This window comes from Gallus gallus, chromosome 6 (assembly GCF_016699485.2).
Source record: "Gallus gallus isolate bGalGal1 chromosome 6, bGalGal1.mat.broiler.GRCg7b, whole genome shotgun sequence".
In the NCBI taxonomy this organism is placed as follows: domain Eukaryota; kingdom Metazoa; phylum Chordata; class Aves; order Galliformes; family Phasianidae; genus Gallus; species Gallus gallus.
In genome coordinates this window covers 22,459,581-22,476,051 of record NC_052537.1, presented here as the reverse complement: position 1 = coordinate 22,476,051, position 16,471 = coordinate 22,459,581, and the positions used below count along the sequence as shown (strand labels likewise).

The following is a 16,471-nucleotide window of genomic DNA, read 5'->3' as shown; positions in this document are numbered from 1 at the left end:
CAGAATAATGTATCCTGCTGTGTAACAAGATGAAATAGAAGCCTCATTTAATCTGGCTGTCCATTTTATGGCTCCTACTCTGATTCATCGTTGCTGTTCATCATCTTTTTAAATAGGAAGACAAAGTTCGCTGAGCTGCTTTTATAAAAGTTGTTTCTGCTTAGGTACCACAAAAGAGTTAAAGATTTTGTACAGTCCTAGAAAGGCAGTAATCAAGGATTTATCAACTGTGATTGATAATTAATAAGCATGAGCATGCTTGACGTGAGAGGATTCATGTAGAGCTTTTTCATTCCTCTATATGACAGTTGTTCAAGTAATGTCAATGAGAGAGAATGCAGTTTGGAGGTTGAATTGGAAAGGAAATACAAGCTCCTTTCTTCACGCTGGTCTCACACTTTCACACTGCTCTGAGTTGGGCCAGTGGATGGAAATAAAACATTAATGTCAGATATAATGCAGCATTATCTTTCTGAGGTCAACTTTTGGATGGTATGTCTTAGTGGTGAGAGTAAAATACTGTAAAATAAAGCTCCTGAGTTTATTCCTATCTTTCCCTTCATTCACTTTGTGTTCAGACTTGTCCCTTATTTTGTCTTTACTTCTGTAGGTGGAAGACAGTCACACTCTAGGTTCTTCTGGGAGGTGACTAGCACCTTCCAGGGCACTGAACTATAGATCTCTACAATATGACTTTTTGATATGGAGTAACATTATGAATTTGTCTGTTATGAAGCTTTGGTATATCTAATTACAAATATTTGTTGTGTAAATAGTTTATATTTATGTTCTTTTGTGAACTGAGGTGTATATCAAGATTTTAATTTTTCAAGATAATTTCTGTATATGTTATAACCAATGTAGTGCCCTGTAGCCAAAATATATATGAGTAGAACTCTGCAGGAGATAACAAAAATATCTAACAGCAACATTGAACTTCAAAATCTGCTAAATTTGTTTTGACAAACGTTGTCCTTTGTTCTTCCTTTCATTTTTTCTTAGAACAGAATGGCAATTCAATAGTGATGGGTATTACTGTAATTGTGTACAACATATCCTTTTCTCCTGACAAGACTGCTTTGTCAATAGTAATTTTCTCAAATCTGACAAATAAACACTAGCAAAATTCTTAAACCTATGTATGCTACTTCTCAATTAAGATAAAATGGATTATTATTAGCATTTTTTTAATTGTAAACCTGGAGATAGGATGAACAAACATAAAATCATAAATTCCTTTCCTTCATTGCCATGTTGTGTCTACTTATTTCAAAGAACATAGGTGGGTTATCTTTTTTTTTAATTTTCTCTTTGTGTGTTTTTGTTTTGTTTTGTTTACAAGTGCAAAGAGTCATTCTTTGGAAAAGCAGCACACAGTGAATGGCTATTTGAGATAATTAGGGCTGAGGAGATCAAACTGACAAAGTCAGAACATATTTGAAAGCATTCTGGAAGCAAACCTTTGAAATACTGTGTGAATGAGAAAGTGAAAAGAAGCAAGAGATCATGGCAAAGAAGTTAAAGGATTTTTCACTCTGTTTTACAAGCATTTCCTGAATCTTTTAAGTCTTTCCAAGTTAGAAAGATCGCAGTACCACAAAAACTTTATTTTCAGTAATTTCAGTGTGACTGGAGGCAATCGCGGAATTTCTTTTGCCTATTCATGAAGTTCAGTTCTGAAAATGGTCTTGTAAACTTTCATATTACAGGATTAACAGTTAAACAGCTTAAGTCTTTTGAGAAATTAACTCTTGAGTCAGGGAAGTGTTGCAGAGATGTTATTTAGAAGGTCGACATAATTTTCCATCTGACCCATAGAAAGCACGAGGTTTTCTCATAACAGGCTGTGGAAAAGTGGTTCAGTACTCTGAAAAAATCAGGCTGCTTGCAAAGAGGGAGTTTTAAAAATCAAGTTTAAAAATTTTTTGTGTATAAGCATCTACTTCTACACCTCCAAAAGAGATTTGAGCTGAGTGTAACCACCAAAGATTATGAAAGAGATCCAGAAAGTTTACCAGCTAGGTATGAAATGAATATTTAGTGTAGCACATCCTAAAAATTTGCTGGAATGAGATTCCTGTGCATGTATGTAAATGCTTCCTGGCATAAAGACCTAGGTTTCCAAGCTCTGCTGTCAGTTAGAGGGGCAGACATTCTTCATCAAAATCCTCAGCTGGCATGTACTTCTGAACTAACCAGCGGTGCATAGCCCTACTGGACGATACTGAAACCAACTCCCCCAAAAAAGATTAGTCTTTCTCAGAATATTCTTGAATGTGCCAATGTTTTGTACAAAGGCTTGGAGTGAGTATATTCATAAGAGCAATATTTTACTCTTTTCTCATTTGATTATATCTGCTTTTTAGTAAATTACTCTGAATAACACATTTTTCTGCTGTAAAATACATAAGGTAGCTTGGCACTGGGAACAAAAATCCAGGTTTATATCCTTCAAGAAGCCTCAACTTTTTAGCAAAATGGGCCTCAGATCCATGCTTTTTCTTTCTATTTGCTCTTGTTTTCTATTGCCTTAAGGGATCTTCTATTCTTCGTGGTACGGGGTAAAGAGATACGGACTATGAGGAGCTCAGTAAAATGGGCAAACTCTTGAGCGACTGGAGAGATGCAAGCTAAACACTAGAATCTAGGTATTCAGCCCACTTATTGTTTTAGTTGCTTGTGCTATGCATCTTCCAATTTTTCAATCTCTTGTACTTAAGTGCCCCATGCTAGACAGCTAGTTGAGATTTGGCTTCAAAGTGCTGAATAGAAGGGAATAATTGCATCCCTAAAGCTGATGTGTCTACTTTTGGTAATATGGCCCAATAACTGGTTAATATTACATGACATAAGGACTCACAACTGACTTGCTTTCGAACTTTTGTACACCCCAATCCTTTATTGCAAAGCTGCTTTCTGTTCACTTGTCTCCTACCTAGCCTGTGCTGCTGGCAGTGTTAGTTTGTCTCGAAGATGGAAAACTTCATGTATTTTTTTTTTTACTAATCTTCACAAGGCTCCTGTCAGCCAATTTCTCCAGTCTCTTGAGATCTCAGCAAATGGTAACCCTGCCTTCTAGCATATCAGCTGCTTCTCTCAAAGTGCATTGCAGCATTTTCAGCTCTTCATAGTGACCCAACTCCTTGCATAACTTTCCATATTCTTAAACATCCCAATAGAATCTGGTACATAATCGCTAGCTTTTGTTTTGCTCAAGTATGAGAAATGTAAATACAGCTAGGTATCTAACTCTTGCTGTAACTGGTTGTTCAAATGCACTTGCGTTTCAAAGTCTCTGAGACCTATGGATCCCTATTAGGAAACAGTTTCAAGTGTTTTGCTTTAAACACAAAGAACAGTTAGGCTATAGTTTCTGAATTCATAGTGTTATAAGAAATATGGTATTAAAAAAAAAAAGTATACTTCACCAATATCAGTGTATGGATTTTAAAAAATTTACAACACCAACTAGATTTCTAGCTTTTTAGTGTATGTGTTTTCACAGAAGTACCAGATAGTATTAGTCCATTGTATGTTCCGTTCAGCTTTCTCAGCATCAGCTATTAGATATCTGAAAGCTGTCTGTGGTGTGTAATCTATCTATACCTCTTAATACTTTCATATTGAGTTTTAACTTATAAGTATAGATGTCTGTTTTAGTCGATTTTTGAAATGAAGTCTCAATTAAAATGAAATGATCCTATTTGCACTCTAACATTTTTATAAGTCCCATTGTTGGATGAAATAGCTGATAAAATATCTTTTTGTCGTTAATTCCTATTGTACCTTATGAACTGTGGTGGCATTTACACCTCAAAGAAGTAGGTTTTGCATCTTGTTATAAAACTGGATGAATTTATAGCATCTCATTAGACAGTATTTTACTGGACTTGTACTTATACACAGCATTTCCTTTGTATAGGTAAAAGACTTTGTGTATTCATTTTCTTGTAGATAATTCCTGAATTTTTCAATGCTATTATCCTTTCAGTCACCGCCAGAAAATAAGCTAAAACTTGTCTTTTTAAAACATAATGTACGATAATGCTGCTTTGCATAGAGTGTTTAAAAAAATCCCCCCAAAACTTTGTATTCTGAATGCTGTTTTTCCCCAGAGGATTACTCAAGGGAGTTTGACAGATCAATAAGATTTAATTATCGTTAAAAAACAGACAAGATGAATTTATGCTATATCTATAATGAAATCAGTTTTCAATATACAACATTCTTGAAAAGCATACTCTATGTTGGCAATAACACATTATGATACTCAAATTTTTTACTGCTTACTGGTTGTACAAGATTAGAGAAGAAATAATAAATGAATATTTTAAGATGGAATTAGCTAAAGATGCTGATCATTCTTGATTCTTCTTCAGGCATAATCTCCAAATGGAGAGTTCTTTTTCTCTTCTCCTACAGTGGTAGTTGAGGGAAGAGTAGCAAGAGTCATTGGGAGACAGCATGAGAATACCTATGTGACAGGTGATTCCATCACTGACATTTAGCACTGGTGTACCAGGCAGGGCTGTGAGTGTATTTATGAGTAGGACAAGTGACTGTACAAATTCAACTGAGGGATTCAAACTAAGGGACACACAATAGCTGAAGGAGTACTGTGGTTCTCTGTGGTGGAAGGATGTGACGATGCCTGCTCATAATCTTGTTTATGTTATTTGTTCATTTTGACAGTCTTGTTTATATATGTTGTAAGCTGCTCTGTTTATGTCTGAAATTAGTACATAGCTGGAGAAACTGGTACAATCACTTTTAGGAACTTTAAAGCTACTACAAAGGAAAAAAATGACTACTAGGTAGGTAAACTGAACTGTACCTTGTCCCCAGACATAATAATTACATGACTCATGAATGTTAGTATGAAGGTAGAAAACAGTACATCTAGAAGATCATTGTGGTCCTTTTTAAACTCAGGCCATTCTATGATGATTCATACTGCAGCAATTTTCTTTTGATTCCATCCATCGCACCTGCAGATCTAGCTTTCCATCATTTCTTACTTGTGAGCTCTGGTAGTTTAGAATGGAAATATGATATGATCAAAGTTACAAAGGTACTAATGTTTTCCATTACTTTTTTTCATGAACAATTGTCAGTAGGCACTAGCAGATCAAGAAGGAACACACAGATCTTTACTTTCCTGTTAATATAGCTGTCAAACTGTTTTCGAATTGATACAGGCACAGAGTATTTGCAACTAAATATGAAGCTCACTGGGTTAGAGGGGGTTTTATCTACTGGGAATATAGAAGTGTATATTTGATTTAGAGTACAGAAGCTGCTCAGTCAATATTTTGGATGTATTCTCAGGTCTTCCATTTCCTTGAGAGGTTCTTATGAAATTGTGTGTCTGCCATTTAGAGACCTTTATGGTAATTTGATGTTTTGTTCTTAATATCCTAGTAAAATACATGCATGAAGTTCTTGTTATCTGAAGGAGCAGATATTACTAAAACCTGCAAGATGTAAATATTCTGTATATTTTTTCAGTTTTTTTTTTAATTAAGATGCATCTGCTTGTACAAAAAGGTTAATTTTTCTCTTGCAAAGCATATGCAGATGATGAAGGAGCAGTCTGATGTCATTGTAAATTCATGAACTCTATCTGCATAAAAAGTTCATCATCTTGTTTTCCTGCTCTAGAGAGGAAGCAGCTAGAAATGACAGGACATATTGAAATGAAGTCTCAGAGTTTCACACATGCCTAACAATGTTAAATCATTTTGTTTTCTCCGTAGGATTTTAAGACAGTGCTGTCTTTTCCCCAGTACCCAGGGGAGTTTCTGCACCCTGTGGTATATGCATGTACTGCAGTTATGTTGTTGTGCCTGTTTGCTTCCATTATCACCTACATTGTCCATCACAGGTAAGAATTCCATTTTAAAACGCTTATGTTAGAACGATCAGTTTTATGCTGAGGTACTGCAATTTTTCTAACCCTCACTGAAAGGAAAAATGATCTGAATTGTTGCTGGATGGTAGTATGTGATTTAGGCAAGAGAAGTCACGAAGAAAAGAAAAAAGAAAAAAGGTTGCTTCAACCTTTACCGAGGTGTATCTTTCCTGAGATGTATGTCTAAATGTCTGAATACAGTTCTTAAGGTTTCTAACTTGATAATTCCATATAAAGCCACATGCACTGTCAAATGGCTGTCTGGCACGTTGTGGTCACACAGCTGTAGTGAGGGCACTGGGGTCTAAGAGACATTTGGTTGAAATATTTGACAACTGTCATTGGTTAAAAGAAACTTGGACTTTTAAATCTTCTTGATTTTAGAAAACTTTTGTGTTTTCCTTTATATGAAAGATTTATAGAAATGCCATTTTAACTACATACTTCTGTTAAAGACCATTAGCAATTTAAAAGAGTAGGAATGTATTGTACTGTAGAAGCTGCTAAATATTAATTAAGTGAACTTAATGCAGTGACTTCTGATCTTCAGCTTCCATTTAATCCTTTAGAGATGTCTTGTTAAAGTTCTGCATATCTGAAGCTATGCAATAAGCCTTTTGCTTTTATCACTCTTCTTTAGATGTTTGATTTGATGGAGGAACCTTTAAGCCAGTAGGAACATTTTTACATCCTCCATTATTGACCTCAGTGCTGTATAAATCAGACAATTCTAAGGGCATATTGCTGAATAAGTATTCAATCAGCAAATTTAATTCTATCACATTAATCATTTTTCCAAAGTATAATTTTCATAATAGGTATGCTTTCTTTTTTTCATCTTTAAATGTTATTTTTCAACAGTACAATCCGAATAAGTAGAAAAGGATGGCACATGCTTCTCAACTTTTGTTTCCATACTGCTCTTACCTTTGCTGTTTTTGCTGGTGGAATCAATCGCATTAAATACCCAATTATATGTCAAGCTGTAAGTATCTGCCTTAGTAATTCTTACTAAAAGAATGAAAATCTGAAACTATCTTTTAACATAATATTGATAGTTGTCTTTCTTTTCATACACTATTTGTGGATCTTAAGATCCTCAGAGTAAGTCATTATTGAGCAATTTGACTGAGGTTGGCCCTAGATGTTTCCTAAATAGCCCAGTGTTTGTAGTACTGTTATGTTTTGTAGTTACAGCTTAAGCTAAGGTGACAAAGCACAGTACACTTGTGATTTATATACCTTTCTTTGCAGTGTTGGATTATTTCATATCTCTTGACCTGTCCTTTCCAGAGGTATAGTGTCATGAGATGCATAGAATGGGCATGACTTAAGTTGCTATGAACATAGGGGCTGAGTCTGTGTAGTGTGTGAAAAGAGTTATTTCAGTTGTCCTGCATAAAGCCTGATGAGAGCTTGTTGCAGTTTTGTTTTGTTTTTAATATTTTTTCCTTTGGGGTTTTGTAGACGTGTTCCAGATCTCATGAACACTGTTGGTTTGCAGCTGTAGTAAAGCACTTTGTTAAGCCAGTGTTCTAGGTATTTTCCCTGCTATTGGTCCAGTTCTGATTGGCTTGAATTGGGTGTAAAAATAAGATTTGCCAGACAACAGCAGCGATGGCCCCCATACTCATCTGCTTCAGTTCATGTTTGCTCTCTTTTTCTCACCTGATAGCTATGCCCTGTGGTTTGGGAAGGATTTCAGCAGAAACATCTGTGATAGCAATAATCTTCACTTAATGTTAACTGAGATAGACATGTTTTCCATTCCTTAAATGGCCTGTATTTCTGCTACCTGAGTTGTTTTTTGGTTTTTTTTAATTAGCATATGTATATTCTCCTTCTTTTATGCATGGAGGAACTGACTCTGTCACAATATTTCCATATAATTAAAACCAGAGTAATGTTACGGAGTTTGAGCTTTTGGAAAATAATTTTTTTGCCCCGTAATAAACCTTCCCTGACATCAGTGACTCAATTTGCTTCTGTTAGCTAAAATGAATTATTCTCTTAGATTGGGAGAATGTCCATGCTTGGAATTTCAAAATAAATATACTTATTTTTGCTTTATAATATTTATGTGGTTAATAAAAATCACAACACTAGTCATGTAAGCACTCAAGCCAATTCTCAGCAGAGTTACTGAAAAAAGCAGCATGTAAATTGCCATTCTGTATTTCTGTGTAAAAAATCTTCTTACAATTTTTACCTATTTCAAGTGAACACTTGACTGAGATATAAGGTTCAAATTGAATAGTTAGAAGGAATAATAAACAACGAGCCCACTTGGAATATCTTTCTTGGAATTGTTCCTGTCTAAGGAGAGCACAAAAAGAACATAACTAGGCAACTTTTAATTAAAATTTTGTTATATATTTATGAAATTTTAAAGCAGTGTTTTCACAACTATTGCTAGATGCAAATATAGACAATGTTATACCTGTACTTATTGCAGTATAATCTGCAAGTTTCTGTGAAAATTTAAAACATAATTTAGTTTAAAAGCTGGTTGAACATTTTGTATCTTAATAACAAGCTAATGAAGAATTTTAATACCATTCTTTCCAACATAATATTTTGTTCTTGTGTTGTCCTGTCAATAGAAAATGCAAGAAGTCTTTAGACAGATAGACAAACTTGCTTCAGACGCTTGTCTGAGTTATTACTCTGATAATGGCAGCACAAGATGACCTATTTATACAGGGAAGTTAGAAGAAAATAAGATGTGAAAGACTAAAGGAAGGAGGTGTTTTACTCCAACTTCTGTTTCTATGCACTATGAAATGTATCTTTTCTAAAATTATTTTTTTTTAAATTGATTATATTTTACTATGGTAGGCAACATATAAGTTATAGTAAGTATTTAAGCCTATTGCTTTTAATGTTTGCATTAATTTCATATAAACCCAAGAATTTCTATTTAAAAAAAAAACTTGTATAGCTAGTTAAGGAATTATTACTCTAGTTTTTAGTGAGATGCTTTGGAAACCTCTTGTGTATACTTGTGCGTAACCATCAGTAAACAGACCTGAAAATGTGCAAGCACCTGTAATATCTTATTTGCAAAACATACACATGAACATCACATAGTTTTCTATGATGACACAGTTGTCCATGAAATTATTCTGAGAGAAATATCTCACAACATCTGCTAAATTGTGTTGTAATTAATCTGTAAGTTCTATCAAATTGAAATATCATTTACCATTCTCTTTATCTGCAGTTTGAAAGTGAGGGTAGCACATTAGTTTGTAGGGCAGCCATGGTCATGTAATTACATGATCACAAATGACCATCTGTTGTTACAATCATTGTCTTGTTATTTACTTTGCAGATTGCATGGAAACAATGAAGTATAGCAATAATAATGAATAAATGATTGAGATAAATGAGTTATTAATAATATGTTGTGAGTAATACATAAACTACAGGATTATCTTCATAAAATGCATTATCAGCAACAGCTGTTTAGTGCTATGCTGTTGGGCCAGATCCTGAGCTGCTGAGAAACATGCATGCTTAGGTAAACTTAATGGATCCAATTACACACACTTTCTAATCCGTTTCTTAATTTTTTTTTTTAAGTTGTATGACATCATACCACTCAAACAGACATTGTTAGAGTTTAAGATATGGGAAAGATACAAGACACACTATTTTTGAGCTTGTGGTAGAAACTGCTTGGTGGAACTGGGTAGGGCTGAAGGATGCAACAAATAATCTAACAAAAGACTGCAGACCCTTTCTTGCCTGCTGACATCAACTTTGTCAAACTTCTGTTGTTCTCAGTGCCTGTCTCCACCTGTGGCTTAACCTTCAGGGTGCCAAAAGAAGTAGGGAGATCAGATCTGCTGATGGTTTCCTGAAAAGCAAATCTATTTGACTATTTCCCATAGATTGCTTACCCAGTGACAGGATGCATGGTTCCCCTTTTCTTCTGCCTATTGAATATAGCAATTCCTAAATCAGTCAAACCAATGAATGGTATATTTACCTCGTTGCTATGGGTTTGCGTGTCCTCCAAGTCTAACTTTTTCTCTTTCTTTTTCTTCACTTCTTGAAAAAAAAAGCTGGTATAAGACTTGAAGAATATATTTGTGAAAATTCTGTTTTTTTCAAGCAACACTAAAATAATAATTATACCACACTTATGATATCATCAGTTTTGCTATAGCATGGGTATCTTTCCATCTGTTACATTTCAGAACACAACTTCATCCTGCAATAATGTAATTTCCACTTTTGGTTTCCTGAGTGCATCAGGGAAGGTTCCAAGTGCAAGCATTTTCTGTCATAACTGCTGTAAAGTGGTGTGAAAGCTACTGAGCCTCTACCTTTCTTACTGTAGTGATCCTTAATATTTTCATTAAAATTTCACCACAACATCCTTGTCCAAGTGAAATAGTCAACTGAGTTGGGTTTTTTTCCTTCTAAATTAACAAAAAGGGTGATTCCAAAATAACTTCAATTGGACATCTTCTCCCTCTAAATGATGTGGCCCAGGCTAGTTTTAAGCATAAGGAATCAGTACTATGGGAATGGAAACATTTTCTCTCATAAATATTTGGAAGAACCTTCATATCTCCTTGAAGGCAAAGAAATTGAACTATCTGGAATCTAGAAATCTGAAACTTACTTTTAAATCTGCATGCCTATTTCAGAGATGATTTTCTATAGTCAGTCTCACTTCTCGTATGTTTGCTATTCAGTCTTTACAAATGCTTTCTAAAGAAAACTGAGTGTCAGTCTGAAAGAGCTGATTGCTTCTTTACAGATTTTCTGTGTGAATTAGGTTATATCTACAGACCATTTGAGATTATGCATGAATTTGACTCTTGAGTGTCACTGAGTGATGGCAGTTGACGTAGAGTCCAGATCTTTGAGATCATGCCAAAATCATTCAAGTAAGGCAAACGTTGTGTTAGGAACAGAATAATGAGATGATTCAGAGACAGTACACCAGACAGAAAGGTGCTTGAGCCAGGCAGTGGAGGATGCAGTCAGCCATTTTCATATTCCAGGGCTAGGCTCATACATAATGTTCTTTCAAAGAGCAGAAGGACACTATTCCTTTCCTGTTCAGAATGAGATGGTAGGAACACAACTGTAGCTGGATCACTCCCTGTGGTGTGGAAGGCACTATAGTTCTGTACCCTAAATCTGAAAGATTTCAGTTTCATGGCTTCTGTTTTCCTGTAGAACATTATAGCCATGAGTCTGTGGCTGCAAGGGATTGAAATGATCAATCCCACTCCATGTGTTAAAGCACGAAGAATAGATTTAGAGGCACAAGGGCACAAGACTCAGGAGAGAGAAAAGTGAGACAGAATCATATTATTTTATACTTTTCATCCTTGTGTCCAGACAGAAGGTAACATTATTGTTCAATGACCTACTAGTTTAACAGGATTTCAATCCTGTTAAACTAAGGAGATCCTAGAGCTAAGAGCTGCATCTTGTGTGGGAGCTTGGGATACAAAAATATTATTGAAGGAGGAAAAAAACAGTAGTTATTTATACTCTGGTTAGTTTGGTTTTTTTGTTTTGGTTTGGTTTTGTTTTTTTTTTAAGGATGGATGTAAAATTAATGTACTGTGATGAAATTTGTTAGGGCATCTTAATATATACAGAAGAATGCTATTTACAGGCTTTTGTTAGGTCTTTGGTGCTCTTCTGCTTAGCTTTGCTGCAAGAGGAACCACGCTAGTCATATAATATATGCAGATAAGACTGCCGGTGGCTAGAAACTTTACCAACAGCAACTTGTGATACTTAAAGACTTTGCATGCTGTGGACTTAGATGTGCATGCTGAAAAATTCCACTTCTTGGTCTTTTCCTGATGAGATCTACCTCATTTCTGGGTCTCAACTCCTTGCTATAAATTTTCTACCTCTGAAGAGAGCAGGGGTTTCTGCTACAGACAAGTGATTTATAGTCGTGAAATATATCTAGTGGTGTGGGAGACTACAGAGAAATTCACGGATCCCTCCACTTAACAGAAAAGACTCTGTGTAGAATTAGTAGTTCAGTGAGAATGCTAGTCCATATAGAACTGGTTGAAGAACAGTCTGAGCTGAAATAAAAGGAAAATAATACTAATTAAAAAAGAAATAAAATTTAAAAAGTAGAGGGAAACAGAAATTGTGCGCGGGTTAAATCTGCTGAAGAGAGCATTTTGCACCAAGATGGTTGGCATAAATATGTATACTGATCATTACCATGGTAAATGCATCCTGTGGAACTTGTTATTTATAAAGTAGTGGGATTTATTGAAGGGGCACATACAGGCAGCATCTTTTTACTGTAGAGAACTGCAGTCTTCTATTCGGTAGGTCGATGCTTATTCCCAAATATGAGTTCTGAGGATAGAGTCCATGGAAACACACATTTTCAGCATAATAGCCGCAGTTATTAAACAGTGTTAGGTGCAGAGCTGACTTTAATGCATATGTCCCGGCAGTTCTTTCTGTATCATATGGTTATTATGATGTCAACATTATGATATCATAACTGCTTGTTTCATCAGGAAAATGTAGCTCTTCCCACAGAAATTTATGTGAAATATATGTGAAGGCCATGTGGTGAAGGCAAGATCCATGAGTACTGAAAATAGGATCACAGAATCATAGAATATCCCAAAATGAAAGGGACTTGTAAGTATCAGGTCAAACTCCTGGCTCCACACACCACTCAAAATCAGATCCTGCGTCTGAGAGCACTGTCCAAATGCTTCTTTAACTCCAGCAGCTCAGTGCCATGAACACTGGTCTAGAGAGCCTATTCCATGTCCACCACTCTCTGGTTCAGAACCTTACTGTAACACCTAGCCTAACCCTTTTCTGACACAGCTCCATGCTGTTCTCTCAGGCCTTGTTGCTGTAACCAGAGAGCAAAGCTCAGTGCTGCCCCTCCACTCCCTGTGAGAAGCTGTAAGCTGTCATGAGGCCTTGCCTCATCTGGGCTAAACAAACCAAGGCGCTTCAGCTGCTCCTCACACATCTTGCCCTCTAGACCCTTCACCATCTTAGTTGTCCTCCTTTGGATGCTCTCTAGTAGTTTTATGTCCCTCTTACATTCTGTCACCCCTAACTGCACACAGTATTTGTGGTGTGGTCACACCATGGCAGAGCAGAGCAGCACAATTCCTTCCCTTGCCCCACCAGCAGTGCTGGGCCTGATGCACCTCAGGGTGTGGATGGCTCTTTGGGCTGTCAGGGTACACTGCTGACTCACGTGCAAGCTTTGTAAAGGCATAAATTCAGTTAGAAGTTATACACAGATAAACTTATACCCTGGACTTTTAGTGCATAATCCAAAGGGTTATGTTTGCTAAATGAGCTTTTATTGAACAGAAATGACTTTATCCTATTCCCTTTTCTTTTATGTCTTGTTTTCCCCTTTTGTGTCCTGAGCCATTACCTCATGTATTTGTAGTGTAGGTCTGAGCAGCCTGAAAGAGCAGCTAAGTGCTAGAATGTGGGAAACGCATCTCCATGTCATGAATGCCAGTATGGAGATATGGGGAAGGAAAAGACAGAAAGCAGAGCACCACTTTGAAACTGAATTTTTGAGGTGAAGTGTGACAAGCATTTAATTTCAAAAGATTATTAGTAGATGAGTAAGGAAAAAAAAATTATTTCAGAAAGCTGGGAATTAAGAAAAAGCTCAGAACACCCTTGCAAATTCCACATTTTGGTTGTGTCCTCCTACTCGTTTTGACTCCATATTGTCACCACTGTTCTGCAAATCCATCAGTCATCAGGAGGTACTGTAGTATCAGGATATATCCTCTGCCTTAAGGAAGAAATGCAAATGGAAATGTTTATTTTGAGACAAAGATATACTACTGGAAAGATAGTACAGAAGATTTCTGTCTCTTTTCCTTGTTGCTTGAGTTGTACACATATCAGGAGGAATTAAGCTGCTGAAAAACAGACATATTATGGAGAAAGGTCACGTGACTAATGTGTGATATAGCAATATTTTCCATTCAGTTCAGTAGTCTCTTGAAAATTTCAACAAAATTGTTTGATCATGTTATTTCTAGGAACTTCACTCAAGTTTCATTCACTTGATTATTTGTGAGTATTTGGCCATGTACACTGTCTTAATTTCATGTGTTGATACCTGCTCACACAGAACTCATCCTAGCTATTCATCTTCTTACCAGATCTTTGGCAGACTGTGTAGAATAATTGCAGAATGTTATGCTTAAATGAGAAAGAGGTTACAAACCAAGCTAGTATTTTTCCAGTTCTTTCTTCTGGCTCCTACCTTTCCCTTCTCCTCCCTCTTTTCTACCTTCTGTCTTACTCTTTCACTCCCACCAGCCTATAGTCATATTCACTGTGTCCCTGCTGAAATGCTGCAAGCTGCACATGAACTAAGTTTGGGCAGCACTAGCCATTGAACTGGCAATGTCTGCCAGCTGATGGTACAAACTTGTCTCATTCTCTTATTTCTGCTTCTTTTACCTCAAGCGACAACAGCTACGAAGGCTTTATGCTCTCTTGTCTAATGTACCAGACAAGTCCCAGAGAAAATTACAAGGATTTTCTGTTGATACTATTTGCTGCTATATTCAAGTTTATGCTGCGTTATGAAATATAAACAAAATAAATGTGCTTTTTTCTTTACTGATGAATTATTTTGTTGAGCAAAAATGAACAGTGATTCAAGTAAATCATTATAATAGATTTGTGTTAGCTTTATTTAGCAATTTTCTGTATTCTTTAAACATTTATGTGGTCTCCAATTATAGCAATATTTTATTTGTCACTGCAAAATGTCAGGTTATTGCTTCAAAGGTAACCTCATTTTATATAATCAGACGGAAACTTAGCTGATGAAATAAAGCATTGCAGATTGGATAAAATTCCAATTACTGTTTCCATAGTAATGAATAACAATTACTAACATAAACATGTTAGTATTTTAGAGGTGCTTATGTTTTATTTTACTTTCAGTGATAAACACACCACTGTCTTAGAGACATCATGGTAATAACACTATCAAGAATCTGAGAGTTTGCTTAAAACATATCTAAAAATCTTTTTTTAGGCAACTAGCACTGATGCCATACAAATAGCTGCTCATTACAAGAAGTCAACCTTGGTTATATGCATGTGAGATTGAACTAAAACAAGATTTTGAAAAATATATTGATGAAAAATTACAGAACGTAGTATAAGAGCAAACAGTAATGGTGTCCTTTCAATATTTTTTTCGACTGTGTTGTCATGATAAGCTAACAAAGTTTTTAAAACAAGCCAAATATTGCATCGCTATAAATCCAGGTGTATAAGTTGTCATTAATCAGGTTTACAAATGTCTTAGATATCTTGGTTTCCTAACATACCATCTGGTATCACAGATATTATCTATGATAGATAAGTAACAGATTCCATCTGCTTTCTTAAAGTGTTTTCATTCTGTGGTTAGAAAGAACCAGAGAGAAAGGGAAAAAACATGATGCAATTACAAATTCAATTAAAAAGAAATCTGCTTGCTTGTACAATTATGTAGTAAGATTCTTCTTGAAGTCCTGTTTTACTGATCCACTTATTATTGATCTGTTTAACTGTAAACTATTGTTTTAGGTTGGCATAGTACTTCATTATTCTACACTATCTACTATGCTATGGATTGGAGTAACAGCAAGGAATATTTACAAGCAAGTCACAAAAAAAACTCAGTCATGCCAAAACGGTGACCAACCTTCTTATCCAAAACAACCACTGCTCAGGTATGAAACATTACCTATAATATTTCTTCTACGTATTTATAAAAAAATATGAACTTTGAAACGCTTACTTTTATTTCTGCATACTTTATTTTTATAGTCTATAAATAGAATCCATAAAGAATTGAGTCACTTTGGAGTATATAAAAATATGAATATTTATTGTGTGGTAGTAGTTAACTATACTCAGGAGATATGCAGAACTAGTATTGGCTATGCTCAGGTGCTTCTGTCAATTCAAGTGTTCCTGTTGCTTTCCTATGGATAAAAACAAAAACTGGCTTACTTCTGGGTTAAGTCATTACTTAACCATCAAAAAGCTACTCTATAATGACTTTTCCTTTACCCTTATCCTTTCTGCTATAAATCTTGCTCACACTTACACTGATTGCCTAGTAACCTGATAGCAACCTTCCTCATTCCGCAATAGAGATCTAATTCTATTACCAGAGAGACTGAAAGTCTGGACTCTCTGTCAGCTTTCTAGATACAGCAGACTAACTAACATGTCTCTGATAGCGTGGCAGATGTAATGCAGTGTCATGAACTTAAGATTAACTGCTTCAATTGTAGAATAAGAATTTTAGCTTGGTGCCCAGTTTCAAGGCAAAATTGTCAGCCTACCTAAAAAAAAAGTTAGCATGATGTAGAATTTCCTACCAAGCACACAAGAAGAGAGATTTGCTTTTTTTTTTTTTTTTTTTTTTTTTTACTTCTGCTATCATAAGGTTAGGTGTTGGCTCAAGTTATTCTGTGTCCCTGTGTAGATTTTGAAGGAAGACTGAGACAGAGAGAAACCTCCAGACAAAAGTTTCTT

At 35.6% G+C, this 16,471-nt stretch overlaps 1 protein-coding gene across 1 annotated transcript in view; it reads left to right on the top strand.

The window, feature by feature from the left end:
• The window catches only part of ADGRA1 (adhesion G protein-coupled receptor A1), a 254,109-nt gene that overhangs the window by 204,612 nt on the left and 33,026 nt on the right, over positions 1-16,471 (top strand). Inside the window, exons 15-17 of the mRNA XM_040702834.2 lie at positions 5,757-5,884; positions 6,773-6,896; positions 15,512-15,657. Of these exons, the coding sequence (XP_040558768.1) occupies positions 5,757-5,884; positions 6,773-6,896; positions 15,512-15,657 (398 nt within the window). The remainder of the gene's footprint in view (positions 1-5,756; positions 5,885-6,772; positions 6,897-15,511; positions 15,658-16,471) is intronic.